The sequence below is a fragment of the Argentina anserina genome, chromosome 6 (genome assembly GCF_933775445.1).
Source record: "Argentina anserina chromosome 6, drPotAnse1.1, whole genome shotgun sequence".
In the NCBI taxonomy this organism is placed as follows: domain Eukaryota; kingdom Viridiplantae; phylum Streptophyta; class Magnoliopsida; order Rosales; family Rosaceae; genus Argentina; species Argentina anserina.
Window position 1 is genome coordinate 28,176,192 of NC_065877.1, and position 23,640 is coordinate 28,199,831.

The 23,640-nt window shown below is 38.2% G+C and overlaps 4 protein-coding genes across 6 annotated transcripts; 1 reads left to right on the forward strand and 3 right to left on the reverse strand.

Annotated features, from left to right (window-relative positions):
• LOC126799291 (coniferyl alcohol acyltransferase-like) lies at positions 1–2,095 on the forward strand. Its single transcript, XM_050526463.1, has 2 exons — positions 1–436; positions 1,040–2,095. The coding sequence occupies exons 1-2, from the start codon at positions 23–25 to the stop codon at positions 1,988–1,990; spliced, it is 1,365 nt and encodes a 454-aa protein (XP_050382420.1). The 5' UTR covers positions 1–22; the 3' UTR covers positions 1,991–2,095.
• Positions 2,096–5,257: 3,162 nt separating this feature from the next.
• On the reverse strand, positions 5,258–11,135 carry LOC126799288 (uncharacterized). The gene is made up of 13 exons (XM_050526459.1): positions 11,028–11,135; positions 9,691–9,854; positions 9,479–9,569; positions 9,013–9,096; positions 8,526–8,639; positions 8,158–8,343; positions 7,855–7,992; positions 7,009–7,514; positions 6,608–6,707; positions 6,445–6,504; positions 6,192–6,284; positions 5,976–6,095; positions 5,258–5,883 (listed from the first exon to the last, which is right to left on the reverse strand). Exons 2-13 carry the CDS (start codon positions 9,729–9,731, stop codon positions 5,566–5,568), a joined length of 1,851 nt encoding a protein of 616 aa, XP_050382416.1. The 5' UTR covers positions 9,732–9,854; positions 11,028–11,135; the 3' UTR covers positions 5,258–5,565.
• A 3,426-nt stretch (positions 11,136–14,561) lies between these two features.
• LOC126797210 (uncharacterized) lies at positions 14,562–16,224 on the reverse strand. Its single transcript, XM_050523875.1, has 2 exons — positions 15,054–16,224; positions 14,562–14,941 (listed from the first exon to the last, which is right to left on the reverse strand). Exons 1-2 carry the CDS (start codon positions 16,222–16,224, stop codon positions 14,562–14,564), a joined length of 1,551 nt encoding a protein of 516 aa, XP_050379832.1.
• Positions 16,225–18,973: 2,749 nt separating this feature from the next.
• Positions 18,974–23,640, reverse strand: LOC126798193 (myb family transcription factor PHL6). Of its 3 annotated transcripts, XM_050525079.1 has the most exons (8): positions 23,382–23,640; positions 21,292–21,992; positions 20,780–20,987; positions 20,579–20,655; positions 20,454–20,493; positions 19,995–20,067; positions 19,824–19,893; positions 18,974–19,655 (listed from the first exon to the last, which is right to left on the reverse strand). In XM_050525079.1, the coding sequence occupies exons 2-8, from the start codon at positions 21,919–21,921 to the stop codon at positions 19,113–19,115; spliced, it is 1,641 nt and encodes a 546-aa protein (XP_050381036.1). In that variant the 5' UTR covers positions 21,922–21,992; positions 23,382–23,640; the 3' UTR covers positions 18,974–19,112. The 3 variants fall into 3 exon arrangements, with proteins under 3 accessions (XP_050381036.1, XP_050381035.1, XP_050381034.1); XM_050525078.1 differs by lacking the exon at positions 23,382–23,640 and having other exon boundaries at positions 19,824–19,890; positions 21,292–22,280; XM_050525077.1 differs by lacking the exon at positions 23,382–23,640 and having other exon boundaries at positions 21,292–22,280.

The window sequence follows — 23,640 nt, forward strand, 5'->3', positions numbered from 1 at the left end:
AGCAGGGGAATAACAAAGAAACATGGTTGGAGGGAGAGACTTCCATGTGAGTACGAGGAAGCAAGAAGTGGTGGCCGCTGCACTGCCATTGCAAGAGCACTGGCTGCCACTCTCCAACCTCGACTTGCTTCTGCCTCCGGTCGACGTAGGAGTGTTCTTCTGCTACAAGAAACACAGCAGCCTCTCTTCTGCCGCGGCCAGGGTCGGTGTTCTGAAGAAAGCCCTGGCCCAAGCCCTGGTGACATACTATGCCTTTTCGGGTGAGGTGGTGGCCAACTCCATTGGAGAACCTGAGATTTTGTGCAACAACCGTGGTGTTGATTTCGCCGAAGCTTTTGCTGACGTTGAACTTGAAGAGCTCAACCTGTATAACCCTGATGAGAGCATTGAAGGAAAATTAGTTCCCAACAAGAAGCATGGAGTTCTCGCTGTCCAGGTTAATATCAGACTTCTGTTATCTATAGTATTTCAACTTTTAAGGTTTTTTGTTTATGGAATGTGTTGAATCGTGCTTGGCCAGAAGTTGACCTAATCTTTTGAGCAAAGCATCCTAGCAAGACCAAAGAAGAAAAATTGAGGAGGATAAAGCACAGCGCCACAGCTAGCTACAAAGAACGAAGAGAATAACAACGTAAAAAAAAAAAAAAAACTGAATGGACTATACGAAGGTGTTAGTTACAATACTTAAAAATTTAATGACAGTGTGCTCATGATCGAGTAATGGCCTTTTGCTTAAGATTCATTTCTGCATTACAGTGAAGCTTTTAGCCAGGGTATACCAAATAAGGGATTCCCAGGTTTAAGGTGTACGTACGTATGTACTTCGTAGTTTAATATCCTATGATAATTAAATGACAACCTAAAGCCGACTAAAACACAATAGTAATACCATGTAGTCTATAATATTGAAACATGTTGTAATTTATTAAGTGTCGCTAGCTAATGCTTTCTGAAAATATTACGCATACATGTTCTTACATTCTGAACATTCTTACATCCTAATTAATTAACTTTCTTGTTACAATGTATAAATTTGCAGGCAACTGAATTCACGTGTGGAGGGATGGTGGTGGCATGCACATTCGACCATCGGATAGCAGATGCCTACTCAGCCAACATGTTTCTCGTTTCATGGGCAAAAATGGCCAACTCAAAATCATCACTCACTAAGGTCCCCTCTTTCCGTCGTTCTTCGCTAAACCCTCGACGTCCCGGTCAGATTCACCCTTCCCTAAATGACATGTACGTCCCCGTCACATCTCTGCCTCCTCCTCCCAAAATGGAGACGAATGATCTTAAGGACCACCTCGTCAGTCGCTTGTACTACGTCACAGCCGAACACCTTATCGAGCTCCAAGTACTTGCCAGCTCCAATGGTTTCAGAAGGTCCAAGCTGGAGTCCTTTTGTGCATACTTATGGAAAATGGTTGCCAGAAGCGAAACTGGCAATGATGTCAAAAAATCATGCAAGATGGGAATCGTAGTTGACGGGCGGTCTAGGTTAGCAAATGGTAATGATTTAATGGCTAATTACTTTGGTAACGTCTTATCTATTCCATTTGGTGGTAAGAAAGTTCAAGAGCTCAATGAAAAACCACTGAAATGGGTAGCTAATGAAGTTCATGACTTTCTGGAATCTGCGGTGACGAAGGAACATTTTCTGGGGCTGATAGACTGGGTGGAAGCTCACCGCCCGGTGCCAGGCTTGGCTAAGATATACTGCAATGGGAGCAAAGAAGGGCCTGCTTTCGTGGTGTCCTCCGGGCAAAGGTTTCCGGTTACTAAGGTGGATTTCGGTTGGGGGGCACCGGTTTTCGGATCGTACCATTTTCCGTGGGGAGGCAGTTCCGGTTATGTGATGCCGATGCCGAGTCCGGTGGGGAATGGAGACTGGGTTGTGTACATGCACATGTTGAAGGGGCAGTTGGATGTGATAGAGAAGGACGCTGGTCATGTGTTCAAGCCCTTGACTTTTGGTTATCTAACTTAGGTTATTGTTATGTATTAATTAGCTGATTTCCTTCTATGCATGTACCTAATTATCGATCACTACGTACTCTTCACACTATTATCACCAGTATCGATCGTGTAAAAAATGTATCTGGCTATTATATGTATATGGTATTGTGAGTTCTCTAGCTATGAAATTGTGTCGAGATCAAAAAGGCAAAAATGTTGATTGAAAGGACATATTGCGCGCTCTTCAACACAATCAATCAAATACTCCAGTTCGTACGTACGTTTCTATATATAGGTTTAGCCGTTTAGTTATACATAATAAGTCTGAGCTTCGTTGTTATCGATCAACTTCAACCAATCCAAATCCATAAATGGTCCAATGTCTTCGTTACAGCGAGTGGGTACCGTACCGATCCAAGTAAGAGGATGGTGTTGGTAAAGTTGTTCGGAGTTGATATAGGAAAATTTTACGGTGCACAGTTAGTGCAGCGCCCCTAATTCATAATTTATACACCCCACAGATTCTACGTGTATTTCAATACACCCTTTATCCACCGTCCGATTCGGTATATATGGTATGCAGCGCTGCACAGTAGCCAAACCCGTTGATATATCTCATATACCTAAGTTTTCTAAACCCTAGTTTATGATTATCACTTTATCAGGTTATTATCAATCAAGAGTTCGTTTTACGGATATGAACAGCTGAAATGTACGTACGAGTGCGAGTCTGTGACATATATGGCTGCCGTGTGCCCGTGTAATGAGACTAATGACCAGTACTGGCTAGGTGGCTCCATTCCCTTCACAGTTCACACGATCCAGAAATGGTTTGCTACTTTGCTTCTGCTGTCAAGTCTGTGATATATGTTATTATCAACGCTAACTTATAAGTATTGTCACGTACTGAGGCTAATGAATGCATCTTCAAAGAACATGTCAATTTGATACATCAATCAAGCTGATATATGAAAACAATTAATTGGACAATCACATATGTACGGTTAGTCATTCATGATTGGATCCTCCCATCAGATATATGTATCTCATTAGCCGTAACATAGAATCTTGATTGATCGACGTTTTTCGTAGGTAGTAGAAACATATATGATATAAGACTAATATCAGAGTTGTGCAATACTTAATTATTGGAAAGATTGTGCATTTGATTAATGAAGAGGAGGAATATAAAGATTGGGCATTTGATTAACCACCAACGCTTTAACTAGTGTGTTAGCTATACTACTCAGCCATTTGACTTAATAATAGTAAGAAGTACAAAGTGGTTCACTTCAGTTCATACTTTTGGTTTCCAGTTTAATTTACTGATCACAGCCAATAAGATAAATGGGATTAGTTGCTTAGCGTTAAGAAAGCATGATCCATCACCTATTATGATTAAACCCTTTTTGATATATATACAATCTATCCACGTACATATGTTATAGTTGGTATGACATATAGCATTTGACAGGCATTTCATAGATATTATTTTCCTAGATTAACCTCTAGCACCAAACCCACATTTTTGCAAATTATCCATTTTTGTCGGAGTGATGAACAAATAAAGAAAAGTATATAGCTAAGCTATATGTAAGTACAGGGTTTGGTTTGACTGTGGTTGAGGGAAGCCAACGACTAAAAATTGAAGTACAAGGATGATATAGCATTACAGCTTAACAACTCCAGAAATGTATTACACCACTTTAAAATGTTGTGACTATGAATTCACAAAAAACCAAAAAAAAAAAAACAACAAATTTCTGTGACTGTAGTTTCTACTTCTTAGGTAGCTAGCTAGATCAGAGCCAGTTGAGAACTATATAGTATACAGAAAGAGAAATATTACTATAATTATATATATATGAGTAAATAACTCTAATAAGCTACGAAGCCTAAATTAGATAAAAATGTACACTAATTGTTACATAACTGGTCATCATGGGTCATGATGTATGAACTAATTAATGCAAAATATTTTCCGAATTCTTACCCATAACGTGACATTTGACATCAATATAGGTTATTTTTATTTATTTTTTATTTTATGAAAGACGTACAGCAATATCAGGTTGATCACCTAATTTGTTTATGCAATAGAAGTTAATTTTCATATACTTCTTATAGCGTTCGCAGAGCATTTATCTTTCTATTTTCAGATTGTCCTGTACGTGTCCTAATTACAAGTATGTAATAACTCAAATAAGCTCTCATTTTCATCCACTTAAGTATAAGTCATCTCCCGCTGCACTCATCAGCACTTCGAGCAGCAACTAAAATAAAATTTTGAATGATGCAGTTTGTCAATTTTGATATTTTTGGCTCAGTGGCCTGAGAGACACCAACAGGCTGTAATTTTGCTGTTTCTTCGTTTCCTTTTCGTATAAGAAAAAAAAACTTTTAGTAAAACTTAAGCTGAAGGCATGCTCAACGTATATCCTGAAACCAATTTAACCTAACACTAATTTTTTTTTTTTGCAAAATCAAGTTAATCAACCACTGAACCACTAGTTTGAGCCTAGGTTATTGAAAGGCTGAGAAGTAGTCATTTAGAATATCAAAGTAAAGTTCATAAGATTTCGGTTTTTTTTTTTTAATCTGTTTCTAGTTAGTTGTATGCATTTGACTAATGCATTATAAATCATGTTTTCGAGATCACATGATTTCTAGGGTTTCAGGTTAGTAGATACTAGCTAGGTTAGACTGAACTAGTCAGATCAATAAATAGGTTACGCCATAGTCACGTCGTGTTTAAGGTTAACGTACAAATGACGAATGAGCTGTTTGCAAATTGCATCGATCATTAATCGACAGAGGATACTCATCTCCAATGTATTTACTCTAAATCTGTAACAGTTGAATGCTTCTTCGTGGTATTCAGTAGGAAAAAACTTGCGTCTGCTCTAATATGTGAGCATGCGTCTAAACTCTGCCGACTGCGGTATGGTACAGCGCTCATTTAGTTCCAGCTAGCCAAGCTAGATAAGATTTCAGACCTCGAGATTTGGTTACAGGTAAACACGAACGACAAATATGACGACAAATATGAAATCAGGTGAATGCATCATCCTATACAAGTAGAATGTCATTGATGCAATACAATGACACCTTCACAGTTCAACAAAATTAAAACAGCTAGTTGTATAACGTTAATGACTGCACATTATCATTTGAACTACAGCTTGATTATGTCACTGGATTCACGATGGACAAACTCCACAAGAACTTGAACCAAAATTACTCGACACTACAGTGTAACACGTACTATGACAACTACGGACCGACGTACAGTATTGCGTTTTAGCAATCAAAACTCACAATCTCACTCTTATTGGCCGTTTGTAGTACAAGTGGAATGAATACACAACGATTTCCTACACTATACCTGAACTCTTGTTATCCATGAACAAAATGTACAACACCGTACCGGTGAGGTGTTCACTGTACCCGTGAGGGATTATAAGAGGTCTATGAGGTGAAAGACCTGACTGACCTGTGTTTCTAAATCTGGTGAACGACACTTCCACCATCTGGTTTTAGCTTGCTCAACCTGAACAGACTACTCCATGGTGTATAAAACCGTAGTATTGCCAGATATCATTACCATCATGATGGAATTTTGTCGGGTAGAAATAGGTAACGGAAACGTGAATCAAATGGCAAAATGCCACAGTTGCGCGAACCAAGCAGGCCTTGCCGCCTTTGTGATATGCATTGTTCAACAAAGATAGCTTGGTGGGGCGGGAGGTAATGTGATATCCATACAGCCAAATTTGAATCATCCACAGAGCCTTTGGCAAAGCAGTGCAGCATTTTTGGCACCAATAACCTCCCCTTGTTACTAACCCCAACTGAAGCTCGAACAAAATCACGCTGTGCTTCCTGAAGTTCTTCCCTTACATTTTTTGCAGTGTAGATTCTTACCTGCATTTAGTAAGACATAAAAAATATATATATATATATTCTGTTCACGTTGCAAAATAAAAAAAAACTCGGAACACAAGTGTAACGATTACCGCCGGTGAAGAGTACATTCCACAGCTTAAAGCAAAGGTAACAAGTGGTTCATATGTATCAATTACAGACTTCCGTTGCTCATCTGAAACCTTAAGCTTGTGAAGGGCAAGAAGCAATGCCTGATATTTTTCACTGTCGTGTCAGCCATGGAATGAAATATATGAAGGGAATAAAGTCACGGATGATTTTCAGATAGAATTGAACTGAATTCATACAATTTGGGGTCTATGGAGTGGAGGTTTGCTCTTCAAAATTACATACTCGATAGCAGTGGCACTGTAAGAATGTCCCCCAACAGTGTAAGCTGCCTGCAAAAGGAATTTCAAACAATCAATACAGTCAGCAAATGAAATCCGTTAGGTATCATTAAATTGTACATTGGATGACATTGCAAACTTGGCATTCTATTTTCAATGTCATTTAAATCCCACATACAAAATTACAGAGGAAAATTTTCAGAATGTCGACCTTTTGCATCAAAGAGAAAAGCTTCAAATCACTTCTAGGGACTCCATAAGCCAAGTAAGCCTGTCCATGGTAAAAGGTGTAACTACAGTTCTCATATACATGTTTTACAAAATTAATCCTTCATGATAAGGTAAAGATGTGATAAAATCATGGAAAAACTTACATGCATGATAAGTGCATTATATAAGTTCATCCAGAAAGCAAGCTTCTCATTGCAGCTCAAATGGATAGGATTTATTTTTGCCAGTTGCTCCACAAGTACTCTGAAGAAGAAAACATTTGCGATCAGCTCTCAAAACAACAAATTTCAGATTACAAGACAAATATGGGTCATAATATTTCAACTTATTTATCTTCTTCATTTGGAGAGACTTAGATGATAACAGTATGCGAGTTAAAGGCATATAGTAGATTTTACAAAATACGTTCTTCAGCAAATGCAAGAAAGGTTTTCTCTTTTGTTTTATTTTATGAATCATATCTTTGAGACTTCATGATCATAATTAAAGTATAATTTTAAAAATTAGATGAAAAAATTCAAAATACAATAGTTAAAGAAATCACCTGAACCTCCTCAGAGCACCAGCAGCATATTCTAACTGCTTCTTACCAACCGACATCCAAGACACTTCAGTTGCTAATCCATAGCTCCCAATGTCTGCCCAACTCAGTTTCCCTCTAACTCTGTAGGGATCACAGGCGTTTTCTGAAGCTAATACTTCAGAGTTATTCTGTATATCTACCTGTGGGCTCTGCACCCATGATGAAATCACCGACCGTTCAGATGATGACCACCATGAGGAATTAGAGAGATGTCCACGTGGTGACTGAGGTGACAAGTGGCTCTCTTGGGAAGAAGAAAATGATGGTACATCTGAATCAGCCAAAGATATGAAAATATTTTTCATACATCTAACCATCTCCTCTGACAGTTGATTAGGATGATCCCAGAGGCCCTTGCTGGGCAACCCTTTAGGAAGCATTCTGATGTCAGAAGGTTGTAAAGATACGAGATCCATCTTCCTTGAATTTTTCATATCACCGCCACATGCAACTGAGTCCACCGCATTCTGATACAAATGTCCACATGAGAATGTAAAGCCGCTGGCTTTTCTATAGAATCTTTAAACAATTGTTCATAATTTAACAAAAACAGAAAAGATACTCTTAAACAATGAAAAATCACAAAGAATAAAGCTGACTGACTTCATAGTGCTTCGCGACCAGAACAAATCGAGATTAAACTTAAAACCGAGGCACAAAGGAAAATGACTCTCAATTGTCATCATGGATCTCAAATAATACCATGTCCATGTACTTGAAGGTTTTTTGAACTCTCAGTGTTGAACACTTAAATTAATGATCTCAATAAGTTGATAGCAGTATATGACATGAAACACTAGTAGATACCTCAATTACTGATTGCAAGGATGGTGTTTCACCACTAGTTTCTGATGATTGATCTTGTGCCTCCTGCCACGAGTCATTTCTTGACAAATTACGAAGTTCAGGACTTGACTGCTCTGTACACCTCGACGGAGATGAAATCTGGATGATGTGAAAAGATGTTATGACATCACTTTGATGCTACTGTTTATTCTTATAACGAAGATGAAAAGGAAAGAGAACAATGTCAATGACATCATTCAAAAGAATGAGCAAATTACTCCATTCCATTCAGGCCATTATACAATAGATGACAAGACATTATACCGGAAGTTTCATTATTCCAGAGGGGTGAGGAGACATCAACTGAGGAGATGGATGCCTCAGACGGTATTCCGCAAGCCTTCTTTCATTTCTTTCTTGACTTAGTTGGAAATGCAAAGCAACAAACTCCTGTTCTAGTTCTGAAACTGTAACCTCCAGCTCAGCAATATTGCTCAGGAGCTCTTTAGCCTGTACAAGGGTTTTATGTAACAGAAGATTTAAAATTAGATGATTTACTTCAAACATTAAGTGGAGAATTACACATCATTGTCCCTTTTATTAATATTAGGACTTTCACTAGCTTGTTCATCTGATGATTTTGAAAATTGTAATCGAGAGAAAATAAATTAATTGATGTATAGAAAACATACATTGTAAGGAAGGGATGATGCACTTGAGAAACTTGTAATATTTTTCTCAATTGCATTTTCCAGAATAGCATGTAGCTCTATTTCTTCAAGCAGCTGGCGTTCCAGTCTTTGTACCTATAGGAGAAGAGCATCCATTGTTGACTCAACGGGAAAGGTGTCCTTAAATATATATAAACCTCTAAGATGTTCAAGGACATTGGAACAATGAGATGCTCATTAGGTGCAATATGAGGAATCGAATGACAGTTCCCAGACAATACTGGATTACTGAAAATGGCTCTACCGTGCCACTGAGTATGATACGGAATATGAATCTTTCTAGGTGATGCAATTACAAATTCACAACAGCCTCCTAACTAACACATCCTATTGAAATTTAAAATAATTCAATCATTATGTATAAACTTTCAAAGAAACCCTTAAAAATACAAACATAATAGTAGAGAAGAAACACATAGTAGCTTGTTGCTCCAGGGAAAAAGCTTACATCCTGTTCAAGCTGGAACTTGTACGGGTATGAACTTTTATTGCATGATCCAAGTCGTCTGATACCTTCATCAGGTTTACTCACCTAAAGATCAAACAACATATCAAATTTAAAAACTGTATTTTGACCACAAAAAATATAGATCAGAAATTACAAAATCTGAATAACTTTATATAGTTATAATTTTGAACCATCTTAAGCATATTCCATAAGGAGCAAAGATTTTCCTATAACATACGACGATCCATATGATTTCCTGAAACGATAAACATTTCACTCCATTTCTGATTTGAAATTGAAAATTGCCAGACGAGAGAATCCATGTCCTTAATTTACCAGACTAACCTAGATATATTATCATTAAATAACAGTAAACTTCCCAGATCAATTGGGTTTACATGGCTCCCAACAGAACTATAAAGAAATTCAAAAGCATTTTCTGGGTAGATGGCCCTTGCGTACTTACCTTCAAAAAAGAGTCATCTTTCACAATCCTTGACTGACATTCAGAATTACATGAGATGCTAGAATGCGAATATCTGGAGAGAGAATCACTTCTGCAAAATGCAACCAAAGAACAAAGAAAAAATCATTCAGAAGGAGAAAATGCTCAGAGATCCCCTGCGTTCATAACTAAAACAAGAAAGAGTAATACAAAGAACAAGAATGCAGCCTTACTGGCTGAACTTAGATTGGACGATTGGTGAGTCACACATCATCCTGCGATCATGGGGTTTGGCTTTTACCACATTAAGCAAATCCTCCAAAACGCAGAAACAGCTTGGCTTCTGGTAGTAGAAGACCTAGAAGCTATATGCAGGTACAAACAAGCTTTAGAAATCCTGCAAATCCAGTTCAAAGGTAAAACAGCTGGCTGTATTGCATTTTTTAAATGAGAAACTTCAAGATGTTGTGTCTCCGAGTATCTATGTATAAATTGGAGACACCCCCCATGAGGTGCTAGAAAAGGGACTGTACACCTGTGAGGCCACATAAAGACAAGCAATCTCATGAATGTCTTAGCTACCAGTCATTTTCAACACAACCCTTTCTCTTTTGAGATTTTAGTTGAGTACGTGTTAATTGATAACGGTGAAGAAAATTGCTATTCACACACCTTTTTCATTATTCTATCACTAGAAATTAATTGAATTTACAAATTTAGCTTAAAATAAGCTCTATGATTGGCTCTCATCATGGAGGGGGTGCGTGAATAGCAGCAATTTGGGGTGTATTAATAATAGCACAACCCAAGAGAAAATAGGCAAATTCAAAGAACAACATTCTGCACTTTCATCATACCTTAATCCATTACATCGTACATTCCATAAAACTCACAGCTGAACGAAAAGCAGTAAATCGATAAAGATCAGGAATTATCATCTCTTTAATGATGAATGATTGGATTAGAGAAAAGGGCATTTTGCACTGCAGTAGGTAGAACACTCAATGCAAAAGAAGAGAGTGGGGTTAACTCTCAGCTCTTGTGCAAGACAAAAGCAGATTCCATAGTGAGGTAATAGGACCCAATGCATCCACACACCCTCAGAAAAAGTCTTCTCAAATTCTTAAGAAAAGAGGTAGTGGTTCACTGGTTGCTTTGCCCCATTCTTTTCCTACTCATTCTAGAATTAAAAACTACATTGATGAACTCAAGCAGACCAGTCAGCCTTTTCTCACATATCACACATAATTGCACTGAGAAACTCCTCTGGGTGTTTATATCTCAGTGCTTGCAAAAGTACAGTAAAAAAAGGCGAAGGCGTTTGTAAGAAACTCCTCCAATCTATACAACATGATTAACCAAATTATTCAAACAAACAAGCAGCATGGATCTCAGTGGGCCCTAATGCCCCAAAGCTTAAGATCCCACCCTTCATTTTCTTTCTCACACTGATCATAACCAGAGCCATGAAAAATTAAAAGACCAATCTTTTTCTGAATCTAAAAGAAGGCAACAAAGCAGAAGAGAACAAAACAATGGAGCCTTGGAGGCCCAGTTCACAGAAACTAACCTGGATTACTTGATTGAAATGGGTACTTAAAGCAAGCTTTATACAACCCAAAAAAAGACCCTGAATTTCCAAAGCTGCTGCTGCTGCTGCTGCTTCTTCTTCTTCTTCTTCTTCTTCTTCTTCTTCAAAGGACCCTGAATCTGAAAAAGACCAAAACTTGTCTTCCCTGAATCTGAAAAGACCCAAACTTAAACTCAAAGGCTACTTTGTGTTTCCAAAACGTCAACTGGGCATGAAGTCATATGCACATTCTCCCTCCTCAAAATTCAAATCTTGTTGGTGACACTCAAAAAGAGACAAAGATGCGGCTGAGCAACTGAAACCAGTAACTGGGATTCAGTTTAAACAAAGCAACAACAAGAAGGTTGGAGAGATTTGGAAACTTGGTTTCAAACAGCTAGAGACTAAAATATTACCTACCCTTTGACTAACAGTGACATGTATTCAAATAAAAATAGCTTCTTCTTGTTTCATGCAGAGCTGGGTTTTCTGTCTCTTTGTGCACAGAGCTTAGTGATGTACAAGAATGATGCTTGGTTTAAATTTGTTCAAGGGTTGTGGATATAGACACACAGATAGATACACATTTTCAGAATGGTGTGTGTTTTGAAATTTGAATTTCCAAAGAGAAAAAGACCAAATTGCCAGAAAACCATGCTGATTATGTATTTATGTTATATGGGTAGTTGAACCTTTGGGTGATATTACTGATATTAGTATTTTCCAATTTTGAGATGCGTGAAAATAAGACCAGTCATTTGGATATTATTTGTTCACAGTTACCAGGGCAGGAAGAAGATGAGAGAAAGGGAAAGGGCAAGGGGAGAGGGGCATAATGGGTAAGATATGAATGTGCTGTAACGTTTGACCATGGCTGGTTCTGACTTAAAGGAGGGTGTGTTTATGAGGGAGATGGAAGTTCTGTGTATATTGTGAATGTCATGATTTCCGTTACCGACTGGGAAAGGAGACCTTAAATTTCTGATCCTTCAATTGAATGCGAGGTGTTAATGTAGATGACAGAAGGGTCAGAAGGCCAGGTATGTAGAGGCATCTCAGCATTTTCCTTGCCAAGTTCCATTCTTTGTAACCATTTTAGTCTTTGGACCTTAAATTTTAATGAAGTGGGGAAGTGTAAGTAAGAAGGTCCATAGTCTCGTGGAGGTGTCTGCCATGGTGAGCGGTCATAAACTATTACACATGGTGTAAAGCTGGACATAACTCCAATTTGCTCCTTGTTTTGGATTTCTGGGTCATAGTTGCTATTATTAAACATGATGCATGGTTAGCCACTCTGTCGTAAATTAACTAACTTGACAACCAATTGGAAGCAATGGAAAGTGCATCGACATCAAAATAAAATTTAGCACAGCACGCTTATACTACTGTACTAGTTTTTGTTCGCAACTTCAAGTCAATCGAAGTAGCAAGAAGAACCTCACATATGTATGCTTTCGTAAAAATGCTACAAGAATGTATTCGAGAACAAGTGAATTTGAATTTAATTACATAAAATTCATACGCAAAATGTCTTGTTATTGAAGTTGTGAAATTAACAAATGATTAAAGTTAGCATGCAAGGCCGGCTATATACTTGAAATTGACACATGTTTCATCAAGAAAAGAAATCTAGGCGGCTAGGAATCTCATGTGTTGGAGATGAGAAATCTCACATCTAAGAAATGACAAAGAAAATAAAACTTATAAGTGGGTGGATAATAACCAATTGTACCGAGGCCTTTTGTGATTAAAACCCAACACCTGTGAGGTGGCTAAGTTGGGACAATATCGGTACAATTGGTCCATAGGCCACGTTTGTCGCTGTTTAACATGGTATCAGAACGGGTCCCTCTCCAGTCGCACATCCAATCTGTCATGGGCCCGAGTTGGGTCCCACTTTGTCATGGGCCCAAGATGGGTGTCATTATCATGCAATCAGAGAGTTTCCGATTGGATGGTCACCAAGTGTCGTTGGTTAGTGGACCTTGGTTTATTTCTTCTCAATATGTAGGGTGTTAATCTGTCACGTGCAGACCTAAAAATTAGGTTGCACGTGAGGGGGCGTGTTAGAGAGGAGAGATCCCACATCTAAGAAGTGACAAAGAAAATAAAGCTTATAAGTAGGTGGATAATAACCAATTGTACCGAGGCCTTTTGTGATTAAAACCCAACACTTGTGAGGTGGCTAAGTTGGGACAATATCGGTACAGTTGGTCCATAGGCCACGCTTGTCGTTGTTTAACATCATGCTTAATTGCTTATAGTTTTTTGTTTTTGTCTTTGTTTTTTTTTTTTTCGGGTTTCTTATTATAACTGAGAGAACTAAATGGATCCTTCCCAACAAGAACAAAAGAGAAGAAAATGAAAAATCCAATGGAAAAAGTTGTTCTTGGTGCCCTATCACTTTTACATGTTATCATTTGAAGACCATAACTTGAGTATATTATCAAAATAGGGTAGCGGCGGCATTTGGCTTAGTAGAGACGTCTTTCTATGTTGTTGGAGAGAAGAGATCCTACATCTAAAAAGTGACAAAAAAAAATAAAACTTATAAGTGGGTGAATAATAACCAATCGTACCAAGGCCTTTTGTGATTAAAACCCAACACTTGTGAGGTAGCTAAGTTGGGACAATATCGGTACAGTTGGTCCATGGGCCACGCTTGTCGCTATTTAACATGGTATCAGAGCGGGTCCCTCTCCAGTCGCGTCTCCAATCTGTCGTGGGACCGAGTTGGGTGCCACTTTGTCATGAGCCCAAGATGGGTGTCATTATCATGCTATCGAAGAGTTTCCGATTGGATGGTCACCAAGTGTCGTTGGTTACTGTACCTTGGTTTATTTCGTCCCAGTATGTGGGATGTTAATCTGTCACGTGCAGACCTAAAAATTAGGTTGCACGTGAGGGGGCGTGTTGGAGAGAAGAGATCCTACATCTAAGAAGTGACAAAGAAAATAAAGCTTATTAGTGGGTGGATAATAACCAATTGTACCGAGGCCTTTTGTGATTAAAACCCAACACCTGTGAGGTGGCTAAGTTGAGACAATATCGGTACAGTTGGTCCACGGGCCACGTTTGTCGCTGTTTAACATATGTCACCAGGGCAGCTTTCGAGTGGCAATATTTCATGCCAAGTCCCTTTTCATGCAGCAAGGCTGACCATATTGGCATATGGCCATGCTATATAGTACACAATATCGAACAAAACACTTTCACGAATGTAGTGGATTCTTTACCACGAGTCGAGTATGGAAGGATAAGCTCACCACAACTTTGATCCAAATGTAAGCATTTCTATCTTGAAGAGTAAGAACGTTGTTTGAAATCTTTGGCTGTAAAAAAACTCCTGTGGCAATTCATGCCTGGATTCAGAAGGCACAAAAGCATGCAAGGCATGTCTATTTTATACATTCCATTGCTCAAGGCTACTAGTCTACTACATAGAACATACCACATATGCTACCAAATTACGAAAAGTACACATCAAAACTGATCAAATGTCACAAAAGATGTTGTTATCGAGTTATCCATCTCTTACATGGACTCTGTCTTGAGCTGAAATCTTGAAACTCCTTCACCGATAGCTACATTGCCAGGCTGCTCCTTTAGATCACCATTCTGGAACACAACTGGTGATTCAGCAGTGATCCATTCATCCGCGTGATCAATATCCTCAGCGGCAATGCCAGTCTTCACTCCTGAGCAGAACTTCTGTAATTGCAGATTGTAATGAAGAAAAGCTAGATCACTCAGCCGTTGCTTCTCGATAGGATTCCGTCCATTGGTAAGCAACTTTAAAGCTAGAGTCCTTTTGAGTCCATATCTTGAAGCACCATCGCTGTTTTGGCTCAAAATTCTAATGGCAAATCTCTGGAGTTCAGGACATTGTTTACCATAAGAAGACCACCACATAGCTGCATTCATGTGTCATGCATCAGTTTCAAAGTTGACAATTAAACGAAACACCTAGTTGCAATAGAGTAACATAACATACAAAACATTCGATTGTCATCAAATCTGTTTTACCTGGAGGAGCGTTTCTTGGGCCACTGGAACTCCCCTCCTTGAAACTACCTTCAGCACGTATATACTTCTTGAGTTGAGCGTGTATTACATCTTGAACTGAAGGATCCGGTGCCATTTGTGCAATGCAATTCATAAGCCCAATGTAAACCTCATCATCACAATAGGAGTCACTTGAGTATTTGAGACTCGGATTAAGATAGTAACCAGCTCCATGGAGAGGGATATGGAGAATATTGTCCCAAACGTCATCGATTACTTGCCAGAAAGGCATGTATTGGGACTTCTTGTTTTTTAACTCTTCTTTAATTCTCTCCTTAACTTGATCCATAGTTTCATATATGTGCCCCACAAGTGGCTTGTCAGCCTCAAACATCAATTCAATAGCGCGAACCAGTGGCATAGTTGCTTTTGATACCATCTCAGCTCCAGTCCAGAATGACTGATCATCCACTATATCTGCTACACATTTGCTCTCCCTTCCCGAAACCCATATTGACATTTTCCACTCAGATGAGGCAAACATGTCTTTTAGTTCCTGCTTTTCATATACAATACTATCTAAAGTCATAAAGGGCATTGCAATTCTTATCTTCGACGGCTTAATCAGGTCACGGCCACAAGTATGTTTCTTTAACAGCTTCAAAACTTCTTCATGCCCATGAATGAACTTTGTAATAATCTTTGCTTTGTCCAAAATTGCCTTAGTGGAGGTTGTCATCCCAATCTTTACTAGCATCAGCTCAATGCAATGAGATCCACTCACTGCCCAAAACACTCCTTTGCGTTTATGGAACTCATTGCCTAGAGCACCAACCCACCCTGTCGTAGAATCTGCCACAATCTGTACAACATTTTCAGCCCCAGCATCCTTAATAATCCCTTCCAATAGGTCACGCATTGCACCAACATTGCCAGTAGAAGAAGAAATATCATGAGTAAAGAGATAAACAGGGCCTTGAGGGCAGTTAACCAAAAAGTTAACAAGGTTTCTACCCTTTTCATCAGTCCAACTGTCCAGTAATATGCTACATCCAGTAGTAGCCCAGGACTCCCTAACCTTTCTCACATATTCTTGCATCTCCTTCACTTCATCTTGAAAGACACAACCTTTGAGCTCTTCACAGCTAGGAATATTGTAGTTCACACCAGGACCAGCAACAGAACTTAACATTCTTTTGAAGCTAGGAGAATTTGCAGCAGTAAACTCCAAACCTGTTTCATAAAAGAATCTACCAATGCATCTTTGAGGGTTCAGTGATATCGAGTCTGTGCTTATGTCATTACTGTCGCCTCCTTGAGAGCCTCCATTTCCATCAGGACTGACATGTTCTGTTGCACTGTCTTCTAAGATATAGTATGTATCTTCTTCACTTTCACTATCAGAACTAGAAGTTTGAGAACTCTCACGCCTCTTACGCTTTCTGGAAGAGCGACTAACTTTCTTGCTGGGACTTTCAAGACACTTACTATTCCACAGCTCCTTCACCTTAGCAGGAACCTCTAAACATGGTTTAACATCCGTCCCTACTCCTCCTAAATGGCATTTCAAACGGAAGAGACCGCTCACCTCTTTACTACAGTAGTTGCATTGCACTCTACTCCGTTTATTATCAACAACTCTTCCATGATCATGAATGTTTGTTATTCGAGAAATGTTGGTGAAAATGTCCATTGTGTTCATCTAGCGGTTTGGCAAGCTGGCCCTGCAATGCACATTGATCCTAATTATTCTGTAAACTTCAATCAAGTAATGAGATTACCAAACAAGGATTGAACAGAAAAAGATTTCATCTTTTCCCACAATCTGAATGTGCAACTTAATCATATTTTCTTCATGTCTAAATTTTTACTACATGGTGAAAAGAAATTCCATCTTTACTAAATCATCCGTGCCACCACTGGTGAAACTCCAACAACCAACAAGTATCTAGACTAAAACAAAAGGGTTCAAACAAAAAAGAAATCTTTTGACCAAAATGGAAGAATCTCCAGTAACTCACCATGCTTCATTGTTTCTCTTTACCAAAAAATTACAGTAAATCTAACTTTACCAAAATTATGGGGAAACTGATGTGATCAAACAATCATATAATTCTAGAAACATAATTGAACTTACTAAATCATGGGTGAAACTGATATGATTCAAACAGAAAACACAAACATTCCCGAGAGAGAGAGAGAGAGAGAGAGAGAGAGAGAGATGACCCATTTCTTACCCTAGGTTATTTCCAAGAACAAAAACACAAACAAGAACATGGAACAAAGACTGAATTTTTGTCTGCTAAAAAAACAGACTGAATCTTTGAACATCTAAAAAGCCAAACATAATACAAAAATGCTTCCCAAACCCTACACCAATGCATATACGAAAGCAAGAATAATTCTTCAAAAATAAAAAATAAACAAGAACAAGAAGAAGAAGAATTGAAAAGGACAAACCTTCACAAAGTGAAGAGGAAGAGTGAAGCAGAAGCTGAAATGTTTGAAACACAGAGATTGAGAAGGGTTTGAACTTTGAAACAAAGGGACTTGGGTTGAGGTCAGACCACTCTCACATTCATTTGTGTGTTTTCTTTTGAAGCGTTATGCTGCTGACGACATAATGGCAAAACAAACTGGGTTGTAAAAGATTTATATTCCACGCGCTGCCTATATCAGTGGCCTCACTTGTCGTCTTGTACGTGATGTCACAACCCACGCGCCGCTGATGCGAAGCTTGTCTAGTCCGTGACGCACTGGATTCATTTAGCACTTCAACACATCACTTAGTAATATTTAAATCATATGATTTACGCATTGGGTTTGGTTTAAGTTTAACCATTATAGGAAGCAATACTGATTATACAAAGCAAACTTTAGAGAGCTCGCGCAACATTTCTATTTTCTTTTGGTTACATAGAAGATAGAAGTCATAAAACTATAGAACTGACAATTTTAAATAGATGTATGCAATAAAAAATCAAAGTAAAAAGAAGAATCAAACTCTAAAAAACTCACACAAGATCTCCTACACACATTTTGTCTGTTGGTTATTTTGAATCTATTAATTTGAGTCCCCAATTATTGCACCTTCATAACTTTGTTTTTTGGTTAATTGCACCTTCATAACTGAGATCTTCAATATAACAATTTGTCTATTTATACTTGTGATTACTTCCTTTTAGCTTGCTCACTTTCAATTTCAACTTGCTGGAATCCTTCAATGCAATAGTGAAGTCCATGGATATTGCGCGCCAATGTGTGAATGGGTTTGAACCCCCCTAGGCTTTACAAATATGACCACATGTGTTCATTGAATTGAGAACCATGAAGTAAAATACATGCAATTAGCTAAACAAGACACCCCCCTTAAGAAGTAAATTCAAGCATGCCTGAAAAGATAAACCAAGCTATTAAAAGGTAATTACCAGTAATACTAGCCAAAATTAAAGGACACGTAGTAAATACACTGTACACTATATTAACTATTTGGTTTAAGATACTGATACTTTTGTAATTATAACTTTTTAAGTATGGCAACCAAAATTTGAAATCAGACCCCCTCTAACTCTAAATCCTAGTTCCGCCCGCCCCCTGCAGGCGGTAGAAGTGTAGAACTGAGATTGCCAATGCTACAGGGAACTGATATAGAAAAGAGAACTAGAGAAGTGTGGAACATGACAGTGATGACACGGACTGCGGTAAGGAATGAATCGACGGTTCTACATTAAGCTTCAGAAATCCTGCTCTTTGTCCCTGCTACACATTAATGTGCTAGTTGAGTTTGTGCTGTACCTCTGTGACAAGCAGACAATAACTTCGCGATTATGCCAAATGTGCCATAAGCCCATAACAGCGTACCAAACCCCTGCAAGTAATCCTTTTGTGCAACAGGAGAAAAAAAGGCTTAATTGCTTATCGAGTGGATTATGCGATTGAACTTAAATAGAATTACTGATTTTCTATTTCATTGAACCACCAACTGTTGTAAAATACAAATAACCTTGTCTTAATTGCAACTTACTTACTGAGGCCTGGAAATGCTATACATTATACTACAAACAATAGATATAAGTGTAGCTAATCAGAAGTAGTTGTTGTTACTATTGCCGAAGGATTTTCAACTGCAGGCTCATCTTGTTTCTCTTCAATTCGTAGTTTTTTCGTGCATGCTTGTGCCTCAAAGTCACTACTGTCAGCAGCTTTGTGCTTCAGTGAGGGAGAGGATGATAAGTCAGACACAGCTGGTTGTGAAGATGATATACAAGCTGATGGGAGTGTAGTAGTAATTACTGCTGGCGAAGGAGTTTCAATTACGACAGGCTCATCTGGTTTCACTTCAGTTTGTAGCGTTTTAGTGCATGCTTGTGCCTCAGAGTCACTATGGTCAGCAGCTTTGTGCTTCAGTGACAGAGGTGATGATGAGTCGGACACAGCTGGTAGTGAAGCTGATACACAGGCTGATGGGGAAGATTGTTGTTCAGAGTCTTTAACGGAATTAGTTGTCAGTGATGACAAGGCTTGTGAAGAAAATAGGGCACTACCAGCTTTCTGTTGTTCCCCCAAGATCTTCTCCAAGTACTTTGCGTGCTCTTCTATGCGTAGCTGAAGAGACCTTTGCACCTATTTAGAGGATGCAGGTGAAGAAATTTAAGCTACAATGAAGCAAAGTAATATGGTTCTATTTGAACACTATTTGACACCGGAAACGGAGCAAAAAGAAATAATGATGCAAATTAACAAACCATTTAGATTGATTCTTAGTTTAACAGCTATTAAACACATGCTCACCTCAAGCTGCTCATGCAGTTGTTTCTGGACTTCCATTTGCATGCGCAGAGCCTCGGTGATATGGATGCTTCTAGGATCAAGAAAAAAAACGCTACTCAACACTAATACAAACAAGATATGAATGTAATTAATTGAGAAAGAAAATACAGGGGGAGAGCAACGTTTACTAACCCTTTTCTTCGTCCATCGCTTTCATTTCCGGTTGAAGCTGTTTTCTTTTCTTCAGAGCTAGAAGTCTTCTTATCTACAGAGTGCATGGGAAAAAGTCGGACTCAACCACTTTGCAGTGAGCTAAGAAAATAATCAATTCCAACTTTGTATCCACATGACATGAAGAAATATGGATGCAGATTTTGGAATTATGGAGATGCCCATCAAACCTATGATCATTGCAACTCAATTCACATATGCATACTATCTATTGATGTGCAAGTCATCCACCGATTAAAATGCATTTATACATGCAGTCCAGCAGTCAGATCAAGTTAATTCATTTCTCAGTTGCAGCAGACAAAAATATAGATTTTACTTAAAATTGAAAGTCGTTATCAAGTCATGAAATCATAAATGACTAAAATTTGTAAAGATATCATAAGCGAGGTTTCAATTAATTTCTGATATATTCCATACCTTCTTTTTTCTCAGGCATATACTTAGCAAGTCGGTACTTCTGCAGATGACAAGAAAATAACAAAGTTGTATCATATAGTACAACAATTATCCTCAACTGACCAGAAAATTGAAAGATGAATTACCTGTAAGTGGCTTTTCACATGATAAATGGTCAAGCCCTCAACATTCATAACCTTTAGCACACCTTTTGGAGTAGCCTCTGCACTTCATATTAAACTAATGAGCTGCAAGTGATAAGCTTAATAGACTAACTTGATGAAAGAGCACTCCTATTGAACAAGAACTAAACACTGGACATAATAGACTAGAAATTTGGTATTTACTTTCCGCCCCATCAAGCTTCTTAACAGCCTCTACAAAACGCTCATGAAGCTCAGGTGTCCATCGCATTCGTGGCTTATGCGCAGAGGAAGTCCCAGGAGAGGGGTGACTTGAAAGAGCATCAACCAGTGGTGCTGTTGTGCCCAAACTCTTACTACATGGCAAATCTGTGGCTGGTTCTGATGAATCTTGAGGAATTTCATATATTTCCTATATATACAACATGCAAAGAACAATTAGTGAGCATATGATATATAAAGTCTCCAAACTTAACTTAAATATGGGTCACTTATAGATTAAACATTCTTCTGGTTATCATATCTATATGCAGATTATGAAAACTCTCTGTTTGAATGCCCTGCAGGTGGCACAGATTTTACACCAGAGTTTACACCTCGATAATCCCAATAGAGACTTTATGGTGTTAAAAATGAAAACCAATAGTATCAATGAGTTTTCTAGAAAACATATTTCGATCAAATATGTAAATGAATAACTACTACACAGAACTTACATCAAGCCTGGGATTTTCTCCATTGTCCGTGATAGCTATGTCAAGTTGATCTGACAAAAACTGAAATTCCAATTGCTCTGTCAGTGTTATTGTGCCACTTTCACAGCTGAAATCATGAAAGCCACCATCAGAAGCATCTCCAGTCACATTAAGGAAGTCTTTCATGAGATACTCTGAATGTACATCATCATATTGCTTGCTCATATCCTCAGTTAAAAACAATGAAGATTTTGAATCAATGGCAGGAATGGACTGGCTGTTTGTTGGAGGGTGGGGAAGAAATGGCAGATTTCCAAGCTGCCGAGAAGTTTCAGAACTCGATGAAGATGACTGATACAAACTTGTACAGAAAACAGAAGATCGTGAAAATGTGCTCTTGAAATGTTTAAGACAAGACTCTCGCATAGTAGTAGGAGAGCTAAGAGGTTCTGTCTGCATGAAAGGTGAGAGGCGTGCGGATGAACATTCACTGGCCACTGAATTCCTGCTTTCTGATTCACAACCCAAAAAATCATGTACTGGGGATAGGGATGTACAGTATGACTGTGCGATTCCTTTGGTAGTCTCACTTTGTGTAACAGAACTGACTCCATGGTGACTCATGATTGCAGATGAAAGCCCAACCTTCATTGATGTATCAAGTTGGTGGTGGAATGTACCACAATTAAATGGAGGACTTCTACAGGTAGGATTGTGTATATCTAGATCGGGATACAACAAGTCAGTTCTCAATGAAACGATGAATACAAAGATATGGTTGCAGAACACTGAACTATTTAAGCAAACTTTGTGTTTCATCTAAATTCAAAATTCACTCAAAGATCAGCAGTGACTGGCTACATTTCCACAGATAAAGTATTTTGGAGGTGAAATGACCAAGTCAAATCCAACACACCAAGTAAGCTGTACTAGGAGACATATAAAGCATAATCTTCTCAGCTTGAAGACAAATTTATAAGGTAGAAGACCATCTTCTGAGGTAACAAGTATCTGAAAAAAACAGACCACCAACACAGGTGATCAGAATTGTAGGCTTGTAGAATGACAAATTTAAACAGACATAACAAATCCAGTCATTGATTGTCAAACAGAAGATTAAAAAAATCTATTAATCTAATAAGAGGGGAAAACTGTTTAGGTAATGTACAATATAATGGAGCAAATAATCCATTTTCCATTCCGGTAGGCAACTTGTTCACAGAATCACAGTACCAGAAAGTGACATAAAGAACTAGTTTACTTTGTACAACATTAACTCTTGGCTGTTCTCACTCGTACCATTTCACATCTTCAAGATAAAATCTAATTTGATGAACAAGTGAGACTAATCTTACAGTCATCTGTCACAAGAAAGTATGCAAGCTGTTTTTAACATCAAACAATATGCCACAGAGTTCACCAAAAATTCAGTTGATTTTTAGAAGAAAATAAACCTTTTAGATAAACGTACTAGCATTGTGAACAGCAGATGAAATTCTGAACATCAATATGTTGTTGTAAACAATGTAACGGTTCTGCTATAGTTCACTTAAAGAAGGTTAAACAAGTCCAATATACATATAGGATAAATATCCTTTTCAACAAAACAATCGGGTCAACTACTGCAATAACAGCATCTACAGATCCACAGGACAATTCAACCAATAATCTAATGCTTGCAGAATGTGAAAGTCTTCTAGATCAAAGAGAACACTCTCAATTGAGTCGAAGATCAGTACACAAATTCATTCCTCCTCTAACTGAGTTACTACTATCACAATTCAAATACAAAACAAAACAAAACAAAAATCTTGAAAGAAAAGAGAAACACATGGAAATATCTTTTAATGATCTGAAAATCTTCCTTTTAAATCATAACCACACAAAAGCCACAGGATTCATCACAAAAGCACCAAAAATTAATTGATTGGGACAGAAGCTAAAATCTCACATAGGCTCATGAAGTAATGAATCAACATGAACCCAACTCAGCAAACATGCCCAGAAAATTATAATGAACAAAAAAAAACAAGAAGAAAAGAAGAAATGGATATATAACATATAGATTCAGACATACACAGATACAAGTGGGAAAGATAAGAGGGACTTGCCTGAGAGAGACAGAGATCTTGTAGTACTTGCAGAGATTTCGCAACTGGGGAAATGAAATGCTGAGTCAGTGAGACAGATATGTAGCTAAGGTTTCCCAAAGTACACCGCACGTTAATGCTGCTGTAAAATGTAACCAGAGGTTGACGTAATAGTAACAACCTCAGAACCCAAAGCTGAATAAAGCTCGAGTCTTTGGGCTGCTGGGTCTGCAAAGACTCGAACTTTATCTCTATGAAAATGGGAGCCAATGGCAGTTGG